This window comes from Podarcis filfolensis (genome assembly GCF_964270895.1).
Source record: "Podarcis filfolensis genome assembly, chromosome: 2".
In the NCBI taxonomy this organism is placed as follows: Eukaryota; Metazoa; Chordata; class Lepidosauria; order Squamata; family Lacertidae; genus Podarcis; species Podarcis filfolensis.
In genome coordinates this window covers 124,738,595-124,762,065 of record NC_139605.1, presented here as the reverse complement: position 1 = coordinate 124,762,065, position 23,471 = coordinate 124,738,595, and the positions used below count along the sequence as shown (strand labels likewise).

Sequence of the window (23,471 nt, the reverse complement as noted above, 5' to 3'; positions counted from 1 at the left end):
ATCAAGAACCTGTTTATATGTGAGCCACTCATGCATTGTTGGGTGTTTAGTTTTTTTTTGTTTTTGTTTTAAAGCATAATTAGGTACATAATTATGTACAGTATATAAATAATGATAATAATGATAATAATAATAATGATAATTATTATTATTACCCCGCCCTCCCCGGCTAGGACCAGGCTCAGGGCGGCTAACATCAAAGTGTATAATACATTAAAAACATTGTCAACCAATCGATTAAAATACAGCTTAAAACCAAATTAAGATCAGAATAAAGTCAGATAGCAACCCACGAATTATAACTATAGGGGTTTGGAACATTAAGTGCTCACCAGGCCCAATTATTTGTGCTGATCTTATATGAGTCGGTGGGAGGAGTTAGGGAGGCCACTTACTGTACATGCAGGGTCTTATAAAAAGAGGGAGAGGTCAGACTGGGCCCCGACCAAAGGCCTGGCAGAAGAGCTCCGTTTTGCAGGCCCTGTGGAAAGATGTCAGATACCGCAGGGCCCTGGTCTCTTGTGACAAGGCATTCCACCAGGTCGGGGCTAGGGCTGAAAAGGCCATGGCTCTGGTCAAGGCCAGTCAGACCTCTTTGAGGCCTGGGACGTCCAAGGTGTTATTATTTGTGGACCGTAAGGTCCTCCGCAGGGCATGCCAGGAGAGGTAGTCCCCTAGGTTCGAGTGCTTTAAAGGTTTAAACCAGCACCTTAAACCTGATCCTGTACTCCACCAGGAGCCAGTGCAGCTGGTGTAGCACTGGATGAATGTGATCCTGTGGTGAGGACCTTCTAAGGAGCCTCGCCACAGCATTCTGCACCCATTGGAATTTCTCGGTCAGCTTCAAGGGCAGCCCCGCATAGAGTGGATTACAATAATTGAGCCTGGAGGTGACCGTTGTATGGATCACAGTGGCAAGATCAGGGCAGGAGAGGTAAGGGACCAGCTGCTTAGCACAGTGGAGGTGGAAAAATTCTGCCTTTGCTGTGGCTGCAACCTGTGCCTACATAGAAAGGGAGGCGTCGAAAGTTACACCCAAACTCTTGACGGAAGGCGCTGGCACTAATTGAGCCCCTATAAGAGATGGGAGTTGGCCCCCAACCCCATGTCACCCCAGCCCAGCCAGAGGACCTCTGTCTTCGAAGGATTTAACTTCAACCAGCTCCCACACAGCCATCCAGCCACAGCTTCCAAACATCTGGTCAATGTGTCTGGGGCTGAGTCAGGATAGCCATCCATCAACAGATAAAGTTGGGTGTCATCAGCGTACTGATGACAGCCCAGCCCAAAGCTCCGAACAAGCTGGGCAAGAGGGCACATAAAGATGTTAAAGAGCATCGGGGAGCATCTGCTATGACAACTCCTCCCCTAGCGCCACCCTCTGTCCCCGACCTGACAGGGAAGAGCACAGCCATAGTAGGACCGTGCCCTGAATCCCCACGTCGGCAAGGCAGTGGTCGAATAATTCGTGATCGACCATGTTGAAGGATGCTGACAGATCTAAAAGAATCAGCAGCCCCGCCCCATCCCGCCCCATCCCAGTCCAGCTGCCTACGGAGATAATCTGTTAGAGCGACCAGGGCTCTTGGATGACCAGCCAGACTGAAATGGATCCAAAGCCAATGTTTCATCCAGAAACATACCAAGCTGTTCAGCAGCAGCTTTTTCAATTACCTTACCCAGGTACGAAAGATTCGAAACCAGGCGGTAATTGGATAGATCTAAAGGATCTAATGGTGTTTTCTTTAAGAGCAGACGCACAACTACCCCTGGGAATGTCCCCGTACTGAGAGACAGATTGATGATGTCACCCAGAGGGACCCACACCTCGTCTGGGCACGCTCTAATCAGCCAAGACGGGCACGGGTCAAGGGGGCAAGTGATGGGCCTTCCAGCTCAGAGTAATTTGTCCACATCGGCTGGGAGTATCTGATCGAAGTGGTCCAGTACTGGACCTGAAGACAGTGGAGGGGCCTTCAGTTCTGTTACTGTATCCAAATGCCTCACAGCTGAGTCAAATTCGTATGTAAGTTTGCTGTCCCTCCAGGGACATTAAGGATCTAATTATACTAAAAAGTTGTGCCGGGCGCGAGCTAGCGGATGCAATGGAAGCTGAGAAGTAGGACTTCTTAGCAGCTTTCACTGCCATCTCATAGGCTTTCATAAGTGTCCTATAAGATGTTCTTGAGGCTCCGTCATGAGCACGCCGCCATACTTGCTCTAGCCATCTCAGGTTCCACTTCATTTTCTGGAGCTCCTTGGTAAACCAAGGGGCCCCAGTTTCGGCAGGGTCACAGAGGGTGCCTGGGTGTGATCTCATTAATGGCCGCCAAGAGCCAGGTATTCCAGCCCTCAATGAGCTCATCTAATGAGCCACTGGGGGGCAGGGTCCTGCAAGGCCTGACGGAATCCATCAGGATCCAACAGCCTCCATGGGCGGGGCCAAATAGGCTCGCCAGCCAAGTGGGGGTGGGGGTGGGGAGTCAATCCTGGCTTTCAGAGTGTAGTGATCAGACCATGGCTTTCAGAGTGTAGTGATCAGACCACAGGGGAGGACATGCTCACAATTATACCTACGCCAAAGATCAAATCCAGTGTGTGGCCTGCTTGATGTGTGGGGCCTGAAACAAACTGGGAGAGCCCTAGTGATGCCATGGAAGACACCAGGTCCAGAGCCTGTGAGGAGGGGGCAGCATCTGCCTGGATGTTGAAGTCTCCCCAAACTAATAGGTTAGGGAACTCCAGGGCCCAGCCTGCCGCTACCTCCCGTAGGTCTGACAGGGTGGCTGCCAGTGCACTAGGTGGTCGGTACAGCAGCCAGACAGCCAGGCTCTCCTCAGTGCCCCACACCAGGCCAACATATTCAATGCCGGAGATCGATGGCGCTGGCAGAGCCCTGAAAGGGCAATCCCAGATTAACAGCACCACCCCTCCCCCCTCCCTCCAGTCCGCAATTGGTGGAGGATGGAGAAACCTGGGCGTGCCATCTCGCACAAGACGACTGTTTCGCCTTTGCACACCCAGGTCTCCGTCACACAAGCCAGATCAGCCCCCTGCGAGATTAAGAAGTCTTGCAGGGTGGCAGTTTTATTCCCTATAGACCTGGCATTGCACAGCACCAGTGATGGAGGTGGGAAATCCCTGCTCAGCCTACCTTCATCCCTTGAGATGGGGTGCAGATTGGAAGAGGTTCAAGCATGTTGTTGTTTGTTGTTGTTTAGTCGTTTAGTCGTGTCCGACTCTTCGTGACCCCATGGACCAGAGCACGCCAGGCACTTCTGTCCTCCACTGCCTCCCGCAGTTTGATCAAACTCATGCTGGTAGCTTCAAGAACACCATCCAACCATCTCATCCTCTGTCGTCCCCTTCTCCTTGTGCCCTCCATCTTTCCCAACATCAGGGTCTTTTCCAGGGAGTCTTCTCTTCTCATGAGGTGGCCAAAGTATTGGAGCCTCAGCTTCACGATCTGTCCTTCCAGTGAGCACTCAGGGCTGATTTCCTTCAAAATGGATACGTTTGATCTTCTTGCAGTCCATGGGACTCTCAAGAGTCTCCTCCAGCACCATAATTCAAAAGCATCAATTCTTCGGCGATCAGCCTTCTTTATGGTCCAGCTCTCACTTCCATACATCACTACTGGGAAAACCATAGCTTTAACTATACGGACCTTTGTTGGCAAGGTGATGTCTCTACTTTTTAAGATGCTGTCTAGGTTTGTCATTGATTTTCTCCCAAGAAGCAGGCGTCTTTTAATTTCGTGACTGCTGTCACCATCTGCAGTGATCATGGAGCCCAAGAAAGTAAAATCTCTTACTGCCTCCATTTCTTCCCCTTCTATTTGCCAGGAGGTGATGGGACCAGTGGCCATGATCTTCGTTTTTTTGATGTTGAGCTTCAGACCATATTTTGCGCTCTCCTCTTTCACGCTCAATAGAAGGTTCTTTAATTCCTCCTCACTTTCTGCCATCAAGGTTGTGTCATCTGCATATCTGAGGTTATCTGTATCTTAAACCCCTTCACTTATAATATTTGCCCCCACCGCCATACCTCCCTCGTCCCTCAACAGTGGTGATCCCAAGCCCCATGCTGCCCTCCCTTGTTAATATCAGTGTTCTCCTTTCCCAACCCACTAATACCCTTACAATTTCGGCAACTCATATAATATGCATAAAAGAGTTGTATTTCTGTACTACATTTCTGCAGTTATGAGTATGTTAATATGTACACATTTTTATAGTTATACATATGCATTGTTGTATGTATCCCTTTAGGTATATGGTCAGTTTAAGAAACCTGGAGTGCATATGCATCTACTATTATGCATAGGATAATGTGTGTAATTATGCATATAAGGTAGGAGATTTAGCCTTATTTTTAGTGGAACTAAGGGACACGGGTGGCGCTGTGGGTAAAACCTCAGTGCCTAGGACTTGCCGATCATCAGGTCGGCGGTTCGAATCCCCGCGGCGGGGTGCGCTCCCGTTGCTCGGTCCCAGCGCCTGCCAACCTAGCAGTTCGAAAGCATCCCCGGTTGCAAGTAGATAAATAGGGACCGCTTACTAGCGGGAAGGTAAACGGCGTTTCCGTGTGCTGCGCTGGCTCGCCAGATGCAGCTTGTCACGCTGGCCACATGACCCGGAGGTGTCTGCAGACAGCGCTGGCTCCCGGCCTATAGAGTGGGATGAGCGCACAACCCTAGAGTCTGGCAAGACTGGCCCGTACGGGCAGGGGTACCTTTACCTTTACCTTAGTGGAACTGGGGGAGGGGAACTTGCTCCTTGTTGAAATTAAGAAGTGAGGCAGAAACTGGGAGTGGGTGGGAAACCCATGTAAAGGAGCTCAACATCAAGATTTTAAGAAAATCCCTCTATGGATCACCTGCTCCCTTGTTCACTTGGGAGGATTGCCGCCAAAGAAGTCAGTGGAGGCCAGCCCACACTGTCCTCTGGTGTGTTTTTTTGTTTTACAGTGGTACCTTGGGTTATAGACGCTTCAGGTTACAGACGCTTCAGGTTACAGACTCCGCTAACCCAGAAATAGTAGCTCAGGTTAAGAACTTTGCTTCAGGATGAGAACAGAAATCGCGCAGCAGCAGGCCCCATTAGCTAAAGTGGTTCTTCAGGTTAAGAACAGTTTCAGGTTAAGAAGGGTAGGGACTCAGGAGTTCTCTTCAGGGCTGGGAATAGACACCCTTCAGCTCCTTCCCCCTCTAAATCCTCTCCAGCCTAATTCTCATATTGATATTTGAAATATACTCAGAGTCCTGCAGTGATTTCATGCTCTTTATTGCAGCTTGTAAAACAGTGATTGAATTTCCCCCCAAACCGCAGACTTTTATATACATTATTTACACAATGAGTCCCGTCTGATTAGCTTCCTCCTGGGGTCTGATTGGGCTGCTGCTGCAAGCCAATCAGTTGTTGCATTCTAGGACCCTACTTGCCTATTTTTCTAGGATCCAAGCTTAGGACATAACAATATTGTTGGGCGGCAGCCATTGAAACACCAGCCACATATAGGACTGTTATGGTACCCTTCCCCCACCTCAGCCTATTACTGATAGGTGTGCAAGTGAAAGCATGTTATCTCGACAGGGATGCAAGTTTACACCAAGATCCCGCACCCCATTTACATTCATTAGCCACATCCCCAAAGCCTGTAAAATGCCCTTCTCACCAATGCCTACATATGCCACTTTTCTCTGGCTCTCATAAGTGCCATCATGGAGTAAGAGCAGGAGTCTGTGTGTTTTAGATGACTTCATCAGCACAACTGCATGAAAATGATGGTGAAAATTGCTTCCCCCTCCCCACAGGGAGCTGCCACACACAACTGGCTCCCCATGCAATCCTGACCCCACACAAATCAGCATCTCAGGAACTGTTGCACCACAAAGGAAATGTGAGAACTGGATCGCCATGAACATGGAATTAACATTCAGGGAATAAGGGCCAGCCTCAGCAGCTAGCACCCTCAAGCAGCACTGGAGCCCCTGCAGCTAGCAGCTGGAAGGAGGAAGCATTTGCCACGTTCATTTTCCCACAATGCCCTGGAGCATCTGGTGCAGTGTCACAGCCGGGCTTTCTAGGAAATGTGAAATCACCACGAGGGATCCACCAGAGGAGGAGGAGGTCCGTTCTTGCCATGGTCCCTTCAGACCTCAAAGTAGCCCTGAACGGAGGCGGATTTAGGAGAGTGTGGCTGGTTCAGTCGCACTGGACATGGAGCCTCTGGAGTGCCGCAGGGGACTCCACAACTATGATGTAGCATGGAAGGCAAGGGTGTGCGGGGGGCCACTAGGGGCGCATTGGAAGATGGCTGACAATACCATCTCTCCGTCTCACACGAGGCAATTAAGAGGCTAATATGGGAGTATGTAGCCTTCCTTGTTTCCCCAGGGAATGGGGGAAACACTGCCTTCACCTGCGGTTGCCATAAATCACCCCCGAGTTCGAAAGAAGAAGGGGGTGAGGGCACTAGGCGCACAGCACTCGTGTGGGATGGCTCTCCCGACGCCGTCTCTGATTGCGCGACCTGGTTGCAGGAGCTCAAAATAACAATTAGAGAGAGCAGCAAATGCACATGTTTCGAGTGAAGAATGGGAGTTTAGACTGCTAATTGAAGTGACCTCTGTGAAGCTGAGCGACGGGCTGGATTCAACAGGAAAATATATCAAGAAGAAGATACATCAAAGGGTCGGTATGTCGGAACGGGACAGAAAGGGGGGGGGAACTTTCCTTTTTTCTCTCTATGTGATTACCTAACAATCCCTCCCCAAGAAGTTACCGTTGCACAATTGACTATAAGCAGGATGATTAAGAAACTGTGTGGAAATGAATTACTAACCAAAGGCATGGTTTATGGAGATCTGGAAAAGAATCAAAGGCTTTTGGAATGGCGCAGTTATAAAAAGAGAGTCGCCATGTTGGCAGGCTTTGTTCCAGGATTGACGATTAAGAGGGGGAGGAGGCCTTGGCTTTGTTATTATATCGGACTCCTGGCAGAACCCCCTGAGAAGATCGAGAAGGGAGTGACAGGCCTGCGAAGATGAATGAGCAGACGTGAAGACTGTTTTTATGGAAGTGATGAAATGCGTCTGCTGTCTGAATATGACTCTTGGATGAATGGAAAAATCCACACAGGATTATAAAAATGCTTGTTTTCAACTCGCTTGTGGAGATTATCAGAGGTCACAAAGTAAAGAAAGGAAAAATATACGAAAACAACAAGAAGAGATGAGCAAAACAACAAAGAAGGAATGGATAGAATTATGAACATTATTTGGACAGAATTGTGAACATCAAAGCAGCAGCAATAAGATGACCGGATCCCTTTCAGAGCTTGAAACATGGGTACCCCCAACAAAAATTTAAAATTTGGCTCTGTAATTTGGAATTAATGTGATTTGATTGGTTTGTTAATAAAAATTTTTTTTTTTAAAAAAAAGGAAGGCAAGGGTGTGTGAGAGAGAGATGTCAAATTTTGGCATCGCACAGGACACCACTGAAATTTGTGATCCCAAGGTCTACCACTTCCCTGAAACAGATTAGGGGCTTGTTAAGTTTATGGAAGGAGTGCCTTGCACTGAAAACATGCAGGAGGCGTGTAGTGGTGATAGGGGATTCCCTACTGAGGGGAACAGAAGCAGTGATCTGTGGGCCTGACAAGATGTCTCGGGAAGTGTGCTGTCTCCCCGGGGCTAAGATCCAAGATGTAACTGAACGACTGCAAGGAATCATAAAACCCACTGACAAATACCCCTTCCTCTTGGTTCATGTGGGAACCAATGACACTGCAAGCAATAGCCTCCAGAAGATCAAAAGAGACTACGAGGCTCTGGGCAGGAAATTGAAGCAATTAAATGCACAAATTGTCATCTCATCTGTCCTCCCAGTTGAACGACGTGGCCCAGGGAGAGAGGGAAAAATAGTGGAAGTGAACAGCTGGCTTCGCAAATGGTGTAAACAGGAACGGTTTGGATTCTTAGATCACGGACTGCAGTTTCTTGAAGATGGACTTCTGGCAAGCGATGGCCTGCACCTCACAACGGTTGGGAGGAATGTTTTTGCCAAAAATCTCAGAAACCTCATCAGGAGGGCTTTAAACTGACTAATGTGGGGGAGGGAGACAGTGCTCCTGAAGGTAGGAGTCTATCAATTGATGAAGATGATCATCCAAATGTCATAGACCAAATGGAGCAAACAGCACGCAGACCTAGTGGTGGGAGGAAAAAATCCTTAAATAAGAGACACAGGGGAATGATTAATGGACTTCAATGTCTGTACACTAATGCGCAAAGCATGGGAAATAAACAAGATGAGCTTGAGCTCTTGGTACAGCAAACTAAATATGACATAATAGGCATCACTGAAACCTGGTGGGATAAGTCCCGCGATTGGAATGTAATAATGGAGGGATACAATCTATTTCAGAGAAACAGACCAGACAAGAAAGGAGGAGGAGTGGCGTTATATGTCAGGGATGTGTATACCTGTGAAGAGATCCAAGATTTAGAACCTCAAAGCCAAAGTGAGAGCATTTGGGTCAAAATTAAGGGAGAGAAGAATAACAGTGACCTCATTGTGGGAGTTTACTATAGATCCCCAAGCCAAACGGAGGACATAGATGATGCCTTCCTGGAACAGATGGCCAAGCATGCAAAAGGAAGGGAGATAGTAGTAATGGGGGACTTCAATTACCCGGATATTTGTTGGATGTCAAACTCAGCCAAGAGCATAAGGTCAAACAGATTCCTCACTGGCCTTGCAGACAACTTCATTGTCCAGAAAGTGGGAGAAGCAACAAGAGGAACAGCCATTTTAGATCTGGTCCTAACCAATGTTGATGACCTGGTTAGTGGGGTAGAAGTGGAAGGATCATTAGGCGCGAGTGATCATGCTCTTCTGAAGTTTACTATACAGCGGAAAGGAGCAGCCAAGCATACTAGGACTCAATTTCTTGACTTTAAGAAAGCCGACTTCATAAAACTTAGGGAAGTGCTGGGTGAGATCCCATGGACAGTAATACTAAAAGGAAAGGGAGTTCATGATGGCTGGGAGTTTGTTAAGAGGGAGATAGTAAAAGCACAACTTCAGGCAATACCAATGAGACAGAAACATGCAAGGTGCCTAAAGAAGCCAGTATGGCTATCTAAAGAACTTTTAACTGAGTTAAGATTAAAAAAGGATCCAGAGGAGGGCAACCAAAATGGTCAAAGGCCTGGAAACGATGCCTTATGAGGAACGGCTAAGGGAGCTGGGCATGTTTAGCCTGGAGAAGAGGAGGTTAAGGGGTGATATGATAGCCATTTTCTGCTGCTCCAGAGAAGCGGACACGGAGCAATGGATCCAAACTACAAGAAAGAAGATTCCACCTAAACATTAGGAAGAACTTCCTGACAGTAAGAGCAAGATGGCCCTTGTGGTCTCTTCCAACTCTATGATTCTGTGATTCTGTGGATGTGTACAAAAAATGGAAAGGGGGGGGGAAACCACCAAAGAGGAATTAAAACAAATAGCCAGCACGTGTAGACACAAAGTCAGAAAAGCAAAAGCACAGAATGAACTCAAGCTTGCTAGAGAGGTTAAAAGCAACAAAAAAGGCTTTTATGGGTATGTTCGTAGCAAAAGGAAGAACAAAGAAACAGTGGGGTCACTCAGAGGAGAAGATGGTGAAATGCAAACAGGGGACACAGAAAGGGCTGAACTCCTCAATGCCTTCTTTGCCTCAGTCTTCTCCGATAAAGAAAACAATGCCCGACCTGAAGAATTTGGAGCAAATGATTCAGCAGAGGAAACACAGCCCAGAATAACTAAGGAGATAGTACAAGAATACTTGGCTAGTTTAGATGTATTCAGGTCTCCAGGGCCAGATGAACTGCATCCAAGAGTATTAAAAGAACTGGAAGATGTGATCTCAGAACCACTGGCAGTCATCTTTGAGAATTCCTGGAAAACAGGCGAAGTCCCAGCAGACTGGAGGAGGGCAAATGTTGTCCCTATTTTCAAAAAAGGAAAAAGAGAGGACCCAAATAATTACCACCCAGTCAGTCTGACATCAATACCAGGGAAGATTCTGGAGCAGATCATTAAGCAAACAGTCTGTGAGCACCTAGAAAGGAATGTTGTGAATCACCAATAGTCAGCATGGATTTCTGAAAAATAAGTCATGTCAGACTAACCTGATCTCATTTTTTGACAGAATTACAAGCCTGGTGGATGAAAGGAATGCAGTGGATGTAGCCTACCTTGATTTCAGCAAGGCATTTGACAAGGTGCCCCATGATATTCTTGTAAAGAAGCTGGTAAAATGCGGTCTTTTTTTTTTTTTCCATAAGATTTTATTGAAGTTTTACAAAAAAGAAAAGTAGAAATTCACAGAATAAAAACCATAGATTACAGAAAAAAGAAACACACAAAAAAAAAAAAATACAGAAGGAAAAACACAACTAATTAAGAAAAATTAAATTTAAACAAAGAAAAAATAAAACCAATCCATTTTTCCAATAACCTCAATTTCATATGCTTATGTTCTTGACCTCCTCACACCTTCCCCTTTTTGTATTCCCATTCAAATATTTAATTCAGCAAATTCTTACCCTTTATCAAATGTTTAAACTTTATACCATAACATATATTATGTCCATATTTTCAACCAATTATCAATACCTTTTTTGCATAATCTTAATAACTTTTATCACTAATTACCACTTATTACCAATCCAAGCACAATTTTAACACTCATTAATTTTATAGTATTTCTGAAGATAGTCTTTGAATTTCTTCCAGTCTTCTTCCACCAACTCTTCTCCCAGGTCTCGGATTCTGCCAGTCATTTCCGCCAGTTCCATATAGTCTATCAGCTTCATCTGCCACTCTTCCAGGGTGGGTAGCTCTTGTGTCTAAATGCGGTCTTGACTATGCTACCACTCAGTGGATTTGTAACTGGCTGACTGACCGAACCCAAAGGGTGCTCATCAATGGTTCCTCTTCATCCTGGAGAAGAGTGACTAGTGGGGTGCCACAGGGTTCTGTCTTGGGCCCGGTCTTATTCAACATCTTTATCAACGACTTGGATGATGGACTCAAGGGCATCCTGATCAAATTTGCAGATGACACCAAACTGGGAGGGGTGGCTAACACCCCGGAGGACAGGATCACACTTCAAAACGACCTTGACAGATTAATTCTGTCAGATTAATTCTGTCAAAACGACCTTGACAGATTAATCATCAAATTTGCGGATGATACAACAGTGGTGGGGCTCATTAGTGAGAACAATGAGACTGCTTATAGGAAAGAAGTACAGGGGTTAATTCAATGGTGTAAAGAAAACAATCTTATGCTTAACACCAAAAAAACCAAAGAACTCATAATTGACTTTAGGAGAAAGAAAAGTGTATTTTTACCATTGTACATAAATGGCGAGGAGGTGGAGAGGGTTGGTAGTTTTAAATACCTGGGCATTTATATCTCTGAGGACCTCTCATGGACTGCAAATATTAATATGGTTGTGAGGAAGGTGCAGGGGAGGTTGTATTTCCTGAGAATGCTCAGGGGACTGAATCTATCTCAGCACCTACTTCTGTCCTATTATCACAGTACCATCGAGAGTGTCTTAACCTATAGTGTATTATCGTGGTATGGGAGCAGTTCCGAAACGGATAAAAAAGCTTTACAGAGAATAATTAAAATTGCCCAGAATGTTATTGGGCTCCAACTACCAACCCTGGATGAGATCTTCACGTCTCGCACTTTGAAGAAGTCACACAATATCCTGAGAGATCCCACCCATCCTGCTCACAACTTCTTTGAACTGTTGCCTTCGGGCAGAAGATATAGGACAATGAAAACACGAACCACACGCTTTCTGAATAGTTTCTATCCAAGAGCTCTGATTGCACTAAATAATGATCTCAGGGCCAGTTGCAAGAAATAGCAAGCAGGGAGTAGGAAGGAATGAGATAGGTTTTAGGTTATGTTATGCCTTTAAATAGGTTATGTTATATTCTGGATTATGTTATGTTTTATAGATTATGTCTGAATAGGATGAGAGTGTTGGAGATACGTGTAAATGTGTATGTGAACCCGGTCTTTGGGGGGGTGTTTGATTTTCGTTGTTGTGTATACTGTGTATATACGGACAATGACAATAAATTTATCTAGAGAACTGGGCCAAAACAAACAAGATGAATTTTAACAGGGAGAAATGTAAAGTATTGCACTTGGGCAAAAAAAATGAGAGGCACAAATACAAGATGGGTGACACCTGGCTTGAGAGCAGTACATGTGAAAAGGATCTAGGAGTCTTGGTTGACCACAAACTTGACATGAGCCAACAGTGTGACGCGGCAGCTAAAAAAGCCAATGCAATTCTGGGCTGCATCAATAGGAGTATAGCATCTAGATCAAGGGAAGTAATAGTGCCACTGTATTCTGCTCTGGTGAGACCTCACCTGGAGTACTGTGTCCAGTTCTGGGCACCACAGTTCAAGAAGGACACTGACAAACTGGAACGTGTCCAGAGGAGGGCAACCAAAATGGTCAAAGGCCTGGAAACGATGCCTTATGAGGAACAGCTAAGGGAGCTGGGCATGTTTAGCCTGGAAAAGAGGAGGTTAAGGGGTGATATGATAGCCATGTTCAAATATATAAAAGAATGTCACATAGAGGAGGGAGAAAGGTTGTTTTCTGCTGCTCCAGAGAAGCGGACACGGAGCAATGGTTCCAAACTACAAGAAAGAAGATTCCACCTAAACATTAGGAAGAACTTCCTGACAGTAAGAGCTGTTCGACAGTGGAATTTGCTGCCAAGGAGTGTGGTGGAGTCTCCTTCTTTGGAGGTCTTTAAGCAGAGGCTTGACAACCATATGTCAGGAGTGCTCTGATGGTGTTTCCTGCTTGGCAGGGGGTTGGACTCGATGGCCCTTGTGGTCTCTTCCAACTCTATGATTCTATGATTCTAGGAAAGGCAGAAATGTTATGCCTTTAATAGCAAGCAAAAATCAACAGTTGAAAGTTTTCCCTGGCAGGGATGGTTGCAAATATGGTAACCATCAATTACCATATAGCATATATTCAACAAAAAAACAGTGACAATTAGTTGTTGACAGCTGGACATATAAAGGGCCCCATTACCTTCAGTAGCTGAGGGCCTCACCAAACCTCAATCTGGCCCTGATCACAGCCATGCAGTATCCAGGGCTGCAGCAACTTTCCATGCAGAATGTGGTTTGTTCCCCCAACTCCACCCACCATATAATTTTTGGAGAAAAAGAACGCAAATGCTATGCAGATAAGCAGTCTGTTGGCAAATGGCCTTTGGGAGGGTTGCTATTGAGTTGTCTTCTGTGGCTTTGAGAATGCAGAAGTAGGGACAGAAAGTGCCATGACGTCCTCCTGACTCAGTCTTTTGCCACATCAGCCTGCAGTTCTTTATATCTTCTGAGCATTTTATGTCTTGGGGTCAGTCTTGCCAAGATGCAGTATAGATACGTTGGCTTTGACAAACCCCAGGCGGAATCACTTTCACTTTTATCCCACAAGGTGATGTGATCATTGCACAGTGAAGTGCAAAGATGCTTGTAAAAGTCTGCTAAAATAACACCCTGGCCCTACAGTGACATTCATGTTTTCAATAAGTGTTGAAAGTTCAAAACCGGTTTGGAAAGAGAGTGAGAGAGGGCTCCTTGGGGAGTCCTGCAGTCCTGCCATCACACCATGAAGGCCCTAGAGCTGGTATTAATATAGAAGTAAGCATTTTCAAAATAATGCAAAATTCTGACCATGATGGCTGCACAGGTAGATGTGAAATAATGGACATAGGTGTGAAGTCTCATGTGTTTCAATGTTCTTTGCTTTTCACACATAATTTCTGGTACTTGTCCCTGGTAAATCAGTTCCTATTTTGACTTTTGGGGAGATAGGGAGATGCCCTCAAAGACAGGCTGAAGATGGGCACCCCAGCTCCCACAAAAAGGGAAAGGAGGTTGAAGGAGGTTTAAAGGGTAGGTTGATGTGTATGTTCTTGGATCCACATGTCCTTCCACAGTGGGGACATAGGTTTCCAGGTGGGAGTAGATCATAATGAGGATTTGCCAAACATTCCTTCCTCTTAGCACGTTTCTCCCTTTCGTCCTCAGTTCAAGGATCTTCAATGTCCATGACACCTTTGGTAAAGGCTGTTCTCCAGTTGGAGTGTTGGCAAGCCAGTGTTTCCCAATTGTCGGCTGTGGTCCACAGATGGACTCCATATTGCTTACTATATGCTGCCAAAGAATGCTAGACTAGGAGGATCTTGGGTTGATCCTTGGTCTGCACAAATATACAGAAACATAATAAAACATCAGACATTAAAAGCTTCTCTATATAGGGCTGCCTTCAGATGTCTTCTAAAGGTTGTGAGGTTACTTATCTCCTTAACTGAGAAGGGAGGGTGCCACTACTGAGAAGGCCCTCTGCCTTTAACCTCACTTCTTGCAGTGAGGGAACCACCAGAAGGCCCTTGGAGCTGGACCTCAGAGATGGGAGTGGAAGCTCCTTCAGGTATGCAGGGCTTTAAAGGTGAGCACTTACACTTTGACTTGTGCTTGGAAACGTACTGGGAGCCACTCTCCTGCCCCGGCCCTGCTACCACGGTAAAGTCTACCTCCTTCCAAATCTGAGTTATTTAATCTGCAAAAAACTTCGCAAAGTCATTTCAGGAGATCTTGGGAGTCCTCACCAGAACCCAGTGGTGAAAAGGATCTGTTAGATTCCAGACTGCCTGAAAGAGTCTCCTGGTACTGTTTTCTGCAGATGCAATAGAGGCAGTGAAGAAGGTCCTCTTTGCCGTTGCTATCGCCACTTGGTAGGCTCGACGTTGAGCTCTAACCTATGTCTGGTCCGATTCAGAATGAGTTTTCTGCCACCGGCGCTCTAGCTGTCTCAGTGATTGTTTCATCGGCCTCAGTCCTGGAGAAAACCATGGGGCTGTCTGGGCTCCATGCAATCAGAGAGGGTGCTTTGGAGCCAGGCAGTCAATAGCCTTGGTTAACTCTACATTCCAGGGGGCCACCAGGGAATCAGCTGAAAGGCCATCAACATGGGATAAGAGCCATAAAGTGTCAGGGGTGGACCATTCAAATTAGTACCTTGTAGAATTGTTCATTAATTTTAAAATGCTAAAACCTGTACTAATACTAGCCCTTTTTATGTTCTGAAGCAAAAGTGCATATTCAGAATAGCTTCGGATTGGTTATGCTTTAAACAGTAAAAGAGCCTGAGTTGGCACTCTTCCTTTGCAAAGTGAAAACACAGAAATGAGCCCTGGGGATTCTATTATAAAGACCACCCAAAGTGAAGCTGACGCATCCCTGGTTTAACATTATGACAGCAGTCCTTCAACAGTTCCAGACCCAGAGCCCTAACCCTCACCCAAACAAGCATTTAGGGACCCACTTCATTTGCTTCCTTTGTACCTGAACAGTGGAACTGCTTTTTGCAACTCCATATATTATCAAGCCTTAGCTCCCATCAGCCCTGAATGGGGGTGGGGGCATAGATGCACCACTCCTGCAGTACAGAGTCCCATTCTGACATGGGCATAGCCAGTATTTTTATTAGGGGGGCATGACTTTTGTTAGGGGGGCAGAACTGACATGACTGGTCAGTTAGTTAAGTATTTCTATTGTTTTCCTTGATTGGGGGGGCAGCTACCCCCCATCCCCCCTTGCCCATGCATCCTGACCAGTTGAAGTCCAGTGATGTCTCTCACAAATTGTTTTCAGCTCTCTCTTAAAGTCCACAGTTTATCTCCCGTTTTACTTGATTGAGCTATTTACATACATCGAATCAACAGGCATAATACCTGGTTGCTGGACAGAGGCAGTAATTATTCCAATCTATAAAAAGGGTCCTATGGCAGATCCAGCGAGCTATAGACCCATTAGCCTCCTTACTATCCCCAGCAAACTGTATGCCAAACACCTCCACATCAAACTAATTGACTGGATGGAAACTGAGGCAGTTCTGGCAGAGGAGCAAGCCGGCTTCAGACAGGGCAGAACAACAATAGACCATTGCTTCGTATTAGCACACCTCATTGACAAATACGTCAATAAAACACGTGGGATTCTATACGCAGCATTTATTGACCTCACGAGTCAAACTTTGGGCTAAACTCAATGCTACCAACATTGACAAAAGATTACTATTCTTGATAAAAAGCCTATATAAAGACTCCAGGTTATATGTAAGAACCTCAGTAAATGGGCAATTAATTGGCCCTGTGCCAGCCACCAAAGGAGTCAAGCAGGGCTGTATTTTAGCCCTGGCCCTATTCAACTTATATATAAATGACATGGTCAAATACCTAACATCCCCGGAGTTTCATGCCCCTAAATTGGCCGAAAAATCAATTTCAGCGCTCCTCTATGCGGACGACGCGGTTCTCTTATCACGAACTAAAGTAGGCCTCAAAAGGCTACTAAGAGAATTCTCAGCCTACTGCAGGAGAGATCAACTGGTGGTTAATCACCAAAAAACCAAAGTCATGGTCTTCGCTAGGAGACACAGATATCACAGATGGGAGATGGACAATCAGCCAATAGAACAGGTCAAAATTTTCAAATACCTCGGAGTAGTTTTCCAGTCAACAGGGGCCTGGGAGGCCCATCATAAATATGCTAGGGAAAAAGCATCTCAAAGCGCCAAAATACTGTCTTGCTTTTACTTTACGAAGGGGGGCAGACATATCCCAGCAGCTCTGGAGGTCTTTCAAGCAAAACCCTTGGCGCAATTACTCTACGGGGCCCAAATCTGGACGGGAAATCATTGCCGCACACTTGAAACGGTCCAGTCTAAATTTTTAAGACAGATTCTAGCCGTTCCACCATGCGCACCAAATGCGGCCCTACGGCTGGAGACTGGCCTCCTCTCCGTCGAAACCCGGACCTGGTTAAGAACATTCAACTATTGGCTTCGCTTAAATTTAAACCCATCCGGACTACTACCTCTAGTAGCACGAGATGCTCATAGAAGTTGGTGGTCTAAAGTAGTGCATCAAAAACTACTTGCATGTGGCCTCCAAGCACAGCATCTCCTGAAAATGGGTCTCCCCAAGGCAAAAACCGTTATTGACCAGCGCATGAAGGATATTGAGCAGCAGAATAATCTGGCCTATATTAAGAAATTTAGTGCTTGGTACGCTTATCTGCCCCCCTCCCACTTTGATTTTCGGGCACCTTATTTGTCTACCTTAACCATTCCAAAACTCAGACGGGCCTTTACCCTGGCCAGACTAAATATGTTACCCTCAGCTGTTCTTGAAGGTAGATATCAAAAAATTTCATTCAAGAACCGGCTCTGCCCCTGTGGAGCTGGCTACGTAGAGACTGTGTCACACGTTCTCTTGTCTTGCTCCCTATATAAAGATCTCAGGGACGAGACCATCACGCCGCTCCTATCTGCCATCCCGGGCCGCTCTTGTGAAGCCAAATTGTTCTCACTCCTAGCCGACCAGAATAGCTCGACAACAGAGAAGGTTGCCAGGTTTGTCGAGAGAGCAATGAGACTGAGAGCTGCTATCTGAATGACATCAGTGTCGTCACCCGGATTCCTCGCCTAGGATCTTATTATTATTATCATTACGTTTTATTATTATTATTTTATTACCTCTGCCAAGTTGTAAGTACTGAGATTATTAATTTATCTGCATCTGGTTATTATTCTCTTTCTCCCTGTCCTGACCATCCCTCCGAGGTTATATTTATATTTATAATCTTTCAATTTGGCTGGTCTATTCACTTAACCGACCTGGAACAATCTACCAGAGAAAAGGCCACCGCTCATGGGACAGAGGGTCATGGATGAATGATAATCCAGCTTCTACCTAGGGTTTTAATAGGTCATAAGATTTTATGGTAAATATATTTGTAATGTATTTTTGTCGGTGTTAGTCCTTTGATGCTATGGCCTGTCGGCTACGCAAATAAAGTCTATTCATTTCATTTCATACTTGATTGAGCTAGTACAGTTTAGTAGAGCTGCTAAGAACATAAAATTGGAAGCCCCTCATTCAAATCTTACCTTAGTTACAGACATCTTAGGTGTTTTTAAGCAAGCCAGTATTTTCTTAGCTTTAGCTGTCACATGGGGTGAGCAGGACTAGTCCACTTTGCAGAGCTGCTCTAAGGAAGCCTGCAATCATGTGCCATGAATGCCGATGGCTTATGGTGTCCAGGATCCAGGGGGGTCTAAGCAGTTTCGGAAAATTTATGCATTTCATTATTTATGTTTGGATTTTTACTTTCTCTTGCTGCAATTACTGCAAAGTTGTTGGCTTACAGAGCAAACACATTTATTTATTTATTTATTTATTTATTCATTCATTCATTCATTCATTCATTCATTCATTTGTATACTGCTTTTCTGGCAGACGTCACAAAGTGCTTTACATAAAGTTATTACAGCAATATGCAGCGATTGAAACATAAACTAACAAAACAATGGAATTTTTTTTTAAAGCAGCAGCAGCTGCAACTGCTGCCTCTCCACTCCCCATAGGATCTGGGGTTCTTCAGAGGCCCCCCTGGCGGCAGTTGCCCAAAGGAGGGGCCGCTGACGTGAGCTGGGCAGGGGCCAGCCAGAAGACCCTTTCCTTCCCCTCCCCTTGGGGGGGGGTAGCCTTTTTTTACCTCATCCCCACCAGCCATATTTCTGTCAGGAGGTCCTCAAGATACTGAACACAGGTTCAGAGATGGCAAAGCACATGCAATGCATTATATTACAATACTTATTTTATTTTCCCCCGGAGTAGAAAGTGAGGTTTGTTAATCTCGGAAAACCTCAAAGCCAAGAGGCCTTGTGCAGCTGCAGATAGCAAAGCCAGTAGGATTGCCACAGGGCCCTCTTTCTTGCAAGCTGAAGAAAAGTATGCAAATCAAAGGGACAAACAAGTTTCCTCACACGGAAATGCTTGTCGGCAGGAAGCAGCAAATTTTGAGCGGCTGCGGGCTCTGGCAGACCAGCAAGGCTCTGCAAAGTATGCAGAACCCATGGGGCCACCTCCCAGAGCCTGTGGCTTTTGAGTCGTCCGGGGACTTGGGCTGGGATTCACCCCTGCGTTTCCTGCTGAAGACTTGACCATGGCGGACCCTGAACCTGCTGGTAGGTGAAGCAATCTTCTGATCTATTTCAGCAAAAAGGATGAAGCTCATTCTTAGTGCACTGTCAGGAGGCAGGTCCTGGGGCTTCTAATCTGGGGCTGCACTGAAGGTGTGGTTGTGCACTTGCTGGAAAATTCTCACTGTTATTTGGGGCCGGATCTCTAAGAGTAAAGCTTGAGTGGATGAGACCAGCAGTTTATTCAGGGCCAGGGGATCAACTATTTTGTTCGGAACCGAAGACAGCACAAAAGAGACCATGTGTATATACACACTCAGCCAGCTGTCCTCTGCAGTTAACAGTTCCCTCCATCCCACATGTGGGGAGTAACAGCCTGCAAAACCTGTTTGACCAGAGACAACCATGAGGCAAAAGGGACAAAGAGGTACTGCAATGGGCAACACCACCTCTGCTGTGCAAATACAGCCCCTGTGGGTCAGTATGCAGTCCTTGGTTGTGGCTGGTGCAAAAAAGAGGAAACTAAATGAAACTAGGCAGATTGAGTATAGCAGTGTTCATTTCAGAAGTACTTAGAAAGCAGGAGCCGTTATTAATTGCTTTAGAAACCATTATTATATTCTTACTGTATTCACAGTTGGGAAGAGGGCTCAAAAGGTAGTTGGTGTTATATATTTGTATATATTATATATTTGTTACTTGAAAACTTATTTTAAAAGGCTGGCCCTTAAGTTATATCTCTGAAACTGAAGGCATGCGCACACAGCACTAGGTACACGAATTGGAACCCTAATCCTGAAACTTTAAAAAGCAACTTTTAAAACTAATGCTTTTAAAGTTTTGTAGCAGAAATGTCAGATTTGAAATTCTATATGTACACACACACGTGAAATTTTAGAAAACTTTCCTCCCCAGATTTGTTTCAGCTGTTGCACTAGATGTTTGAGTGGAAATTATTCAGGCCATCTGAGGAGCCCTTGCAGGATGGTCCATCTCCTGCCAGCCACGCTCAGGGCTGTGATCAGCACAGATTTCCATTTCTTGGCTGTTTTTGCCTAACTGCCCTTCTGTACGTACACACCTACACATTGGACACAAAATCACAGAGCATCTTAGAGCTGGGAAGGGTATAGGAGTCAGGTGACCTGACTCCCTGACTTGGTCTCATCTTCCAGCAATCCTCAGATACAGGAACCTTACCCCATAGATCACAGTGTTGTGTTACAAGCAGAGCCCAGGGCTAATAGTTTCTAAGCCCCAGAGTCTGCTACAATAGTCATAAGAAGAGCTGGCTGCATTAGGCCAGTGGCCAGTCAAGGCACGCCTCCAGTGGCCAACCAGATGCCCGTCAGCAGGAGCTGAGCAGGAGCAGCCCTCTCTCCCTCTTGGCTGTTTCCAGCAACCTGCGCTCAGAGACCTCTTGCCTCCCACAGGGGAGGGAGAACACAGCCACCCAGGTTAGGAGTTACTGAAACACATTATCTCAGTGAATTTCCCTAATCCTTTTTAAAAGCCGCCATTGCCTCTTTTGGAAGGGAATTACAGTACATTGTCTCACAGAGAAAAGCCACAAGGCATTTTCAATACTGGATGGGTGTGGTTCTCCTAAGGACTCTTAGGGGTTCATGTTCCTATGTGCCTCTGATTCACTGTTTCAGCTTGCGCTACAGCCCCCTTGTATGACCTAAGCGAATGGTTCATATCCCATATCAGGCCTCCATTTCATTCTGTCGGACAGTGAGGACAAGGCTCCGTAGGCACTGGCTCTCTTTTTCCATAGTGGATGTTTTTACAGCTCATTTGTGCTCAGCAAGAAGGCAGAAGTTCCACTTCCCTTTGTGCTCCTCTTACCTCATTTCACAGAAAGTGTCAAATAGTAAAACAAAAAACAAAAAAACAACTCAGCATCTTTCCCAGCCTCAATTAGAACATTATTTCCGGTCCTGGGCCTGGCACACACAGAATAGATGTCGACACAGCTTAACAAGCAAGCATTTGGAGGACAGTGGGAGGATCTGTTCCCCGTGTATACAAAATTCACACACTGGACAAGACACGTACATGCAAAGGAATGTGGGAATCCATGCGTTTCTGCATTAATTTCTGGGCAGAAGTTAGAGGCACCATTTAAGAATGAGAGGGGTATGTTTCAGGATCCCGTCCAGCCAGTTCTGCAGTTCTACACACTGATTTACAAAGTTACCAGGTTTCATAAAAAAAAGATATTGAGGAAGGAATTCAGCGTTGCACTAAGGCCATTATTCCATTAGGACAAGCATCTGGGCTTGACAGATGGAACAATTCCCCCCTCTCCTCCTCCAATGCACTTTTTGGGGTTCTCCCAACCCCTTCAGAGCCAATTTCAGGGTTCAAGGGGAGGAGCGGGAAGGCCACTGTACAAGCAAGAGCCAATTCCGTGGATGCACCTCATTAATTAAATCCCACCCTAAGATTAATGGGGCAGAGCCTTAGAAATAAGGGGTGGGCCTTGGTAGCGTAGGGACAGAACCTGGCCACAGACAGAGATATTGCCTGGGAGCATTGGGAACAGAGCCTGTGTCCAGTAGTTTCTGGGCAAAGCCTCATAGCCACAAGTGGCTCTAATAGCAAAAATACTCAAGCCAAACAGAAAATAGCCTATCCGCTGGTTTCTGTCTTTATGCTATAGGCACTTCCAGATAGTAACTGTTTTCAGGTGAAATTCTGTCACAAATTCAAGTTGTGCAATTAATGTTGGTTTAGAGGTCTCAAACAACAAAGTTGCTTCTGCAAAAGATCAGACTTTTATAATAAGAAAAATGCACGGGAAAGTGGTGGATGACACTTGCTTTGACACAACATCATTTAACTTCCATGCAAATAATCTGGAATTAATGCTCAGTCAACAGCCATTGTTATCTAAGTTCTCTACAAACAAATCAGGGTGAATGTTCAACACACAGGTTGTCTGGAACCACCACTATTTTCTCCCTCTGAGAGCTAAACTTCATCCCCTGGAGATCTTGAGATGAGTTGTTAGACTTTGGCACATGGAGACTTATGAGTGACTAGAATTATAAGCAATTAAATGAGCCTGCGTAGTAGTCACCAGGTATGCCCAAGGCATTCGTGTTTGCTTTAGGAAAAGGGCAACTTCTTGACTCTTGCTAGTAACACTGCTGTAGTAATTACAGATTGTAAAAAAGTGAAACTCCCCAAGAAAATATGCCAGGCCTACTCCACTATGATATATAGGTGATCATAGGATGTTTTTATTCCACCAGGCATTCAGCGAACTGATTTCACATGAGATAAGTTGTTGCTATGGTATTGTGTATTTTTACTTTTTGCAGTGCTGTTCTGCAGACAAGTAAGGTGTACAAAAATGTATATTCTGGGGTAAAGTGTGCATATAAATGCATTGTTTGTTGTTTAGTCATTTAGTCATGTCTGACTCTTCGTGACCCCATGGACCAGAGCACGCCAGGCACTTCTGTCTTCCACTGCCTCCCGCAGTTTGGTCAAACTCATGCTGGTCGCTTTGAGAACACTATCACACCATCTCGTCCTCTGTCGTCCCCTTCTCCTTGTGCCCTCCATCTTTCCCAACATCAGGGTCTTTTCCAGGGAGTCTTCTCTTCTCATGAGGTGGCCAAAGTATTGGAGCCTCAGCTTCACGATCTGTCCTTCCAGTGAGCACTCAGGGCTGATTTCCTGCAGAATGGATAGGTTTGATCTTCTTGCAGACCATGGGACTCTCAAGAGTCTCCTCCAGCACCATAATTCAAAAGCTATGGTATTGAAGAACCTGATTTATTTTGACATATTATTTGATATTACCAGCTGAAGAAGGCGTTTACTCCGAAACAGGGCCCTGTCCTGGTCACCACTACTGAGTCGTACATCTGATTCACACTCCGGATACTCCTTTTCGGCCCTATTTGATTCTTTATTCCTTATTCTGATTCTATATAATATGGACTCCTTTTGACTGCCATTGAGACTTGTACAGAATAATTGTTGTGTACTGGTATTTCATGTGCCTCTATACTATATCACTGCATATTTGAAACTACATTATTCTTGTACTGAAACGTTTTACCTTAAAACTATCGTACTTACACGTTGTGTTTAAATTTACTTAAAACTATCGTACCTACACGTTGTGTTTAAATTTACTATCAGCTTCAAATTGTTATTCTTAGCAGAATATACACGTTTTTCTTTTCAACTCTCAAGTAGGAATTATTCCTTATATTGAAACTTATGGCCTGAGCTCTTGGTATATCCTTTTTAGTATATTAGTGAAAATAGCATGTAATGCAATATATAAGGAGAAACTATGTTGCAAAAAATGTGTATATTAAGAAATCGCACTAAAATGTAATTAAT

At 45.3% G+C, this 23,471-nt stretch overlaps 1 protein-coding gene and 1 long non-coding RNA gene across 4 annotated transcripts in view; both read left to right on the top strand.

The window, feature by feature from the left end:
* The window catches only part of GMIP (GEM interacting protein), a 108,087-nt gene that overhangs the window by 18,530 nt on the left and 66,086 nt on the right, over nucleotides 1–23,471 (top strand). Inside the window, exon 1 of one of the 3 annotated variants that reach the window (XM_083599857.1) lies at nucleotides 18,563–19,145. The exons of the other annotated variants lie outside the window; for them this stretch is intronic. Within the exon in view, the coding sequence (XP_083455983.1) occupies nucleotides 19,124–19,145 (22 nt within the window). The 5' untranslated portion in view covers nucleotides 18,563–19,123. Of the gene's footprint in view, nucleotides 1–18,562; nucleotides 19,146–23,471 lie in introns of those variants that run through there. 3 annotated transcript variants of the gene reach the window in all.
* Nucleotides 4,283–13,044, top strand: LOC310756195. The gene is made up of 3 exons (XR_014544756.1): nucleotides 4,283–4,353; nucleotides 5,816–7,603; nucleotides 12,970–13,044. It is a non-coding gene; the product is annotated as an uncharacterized lncRNA (long non-coding RNA).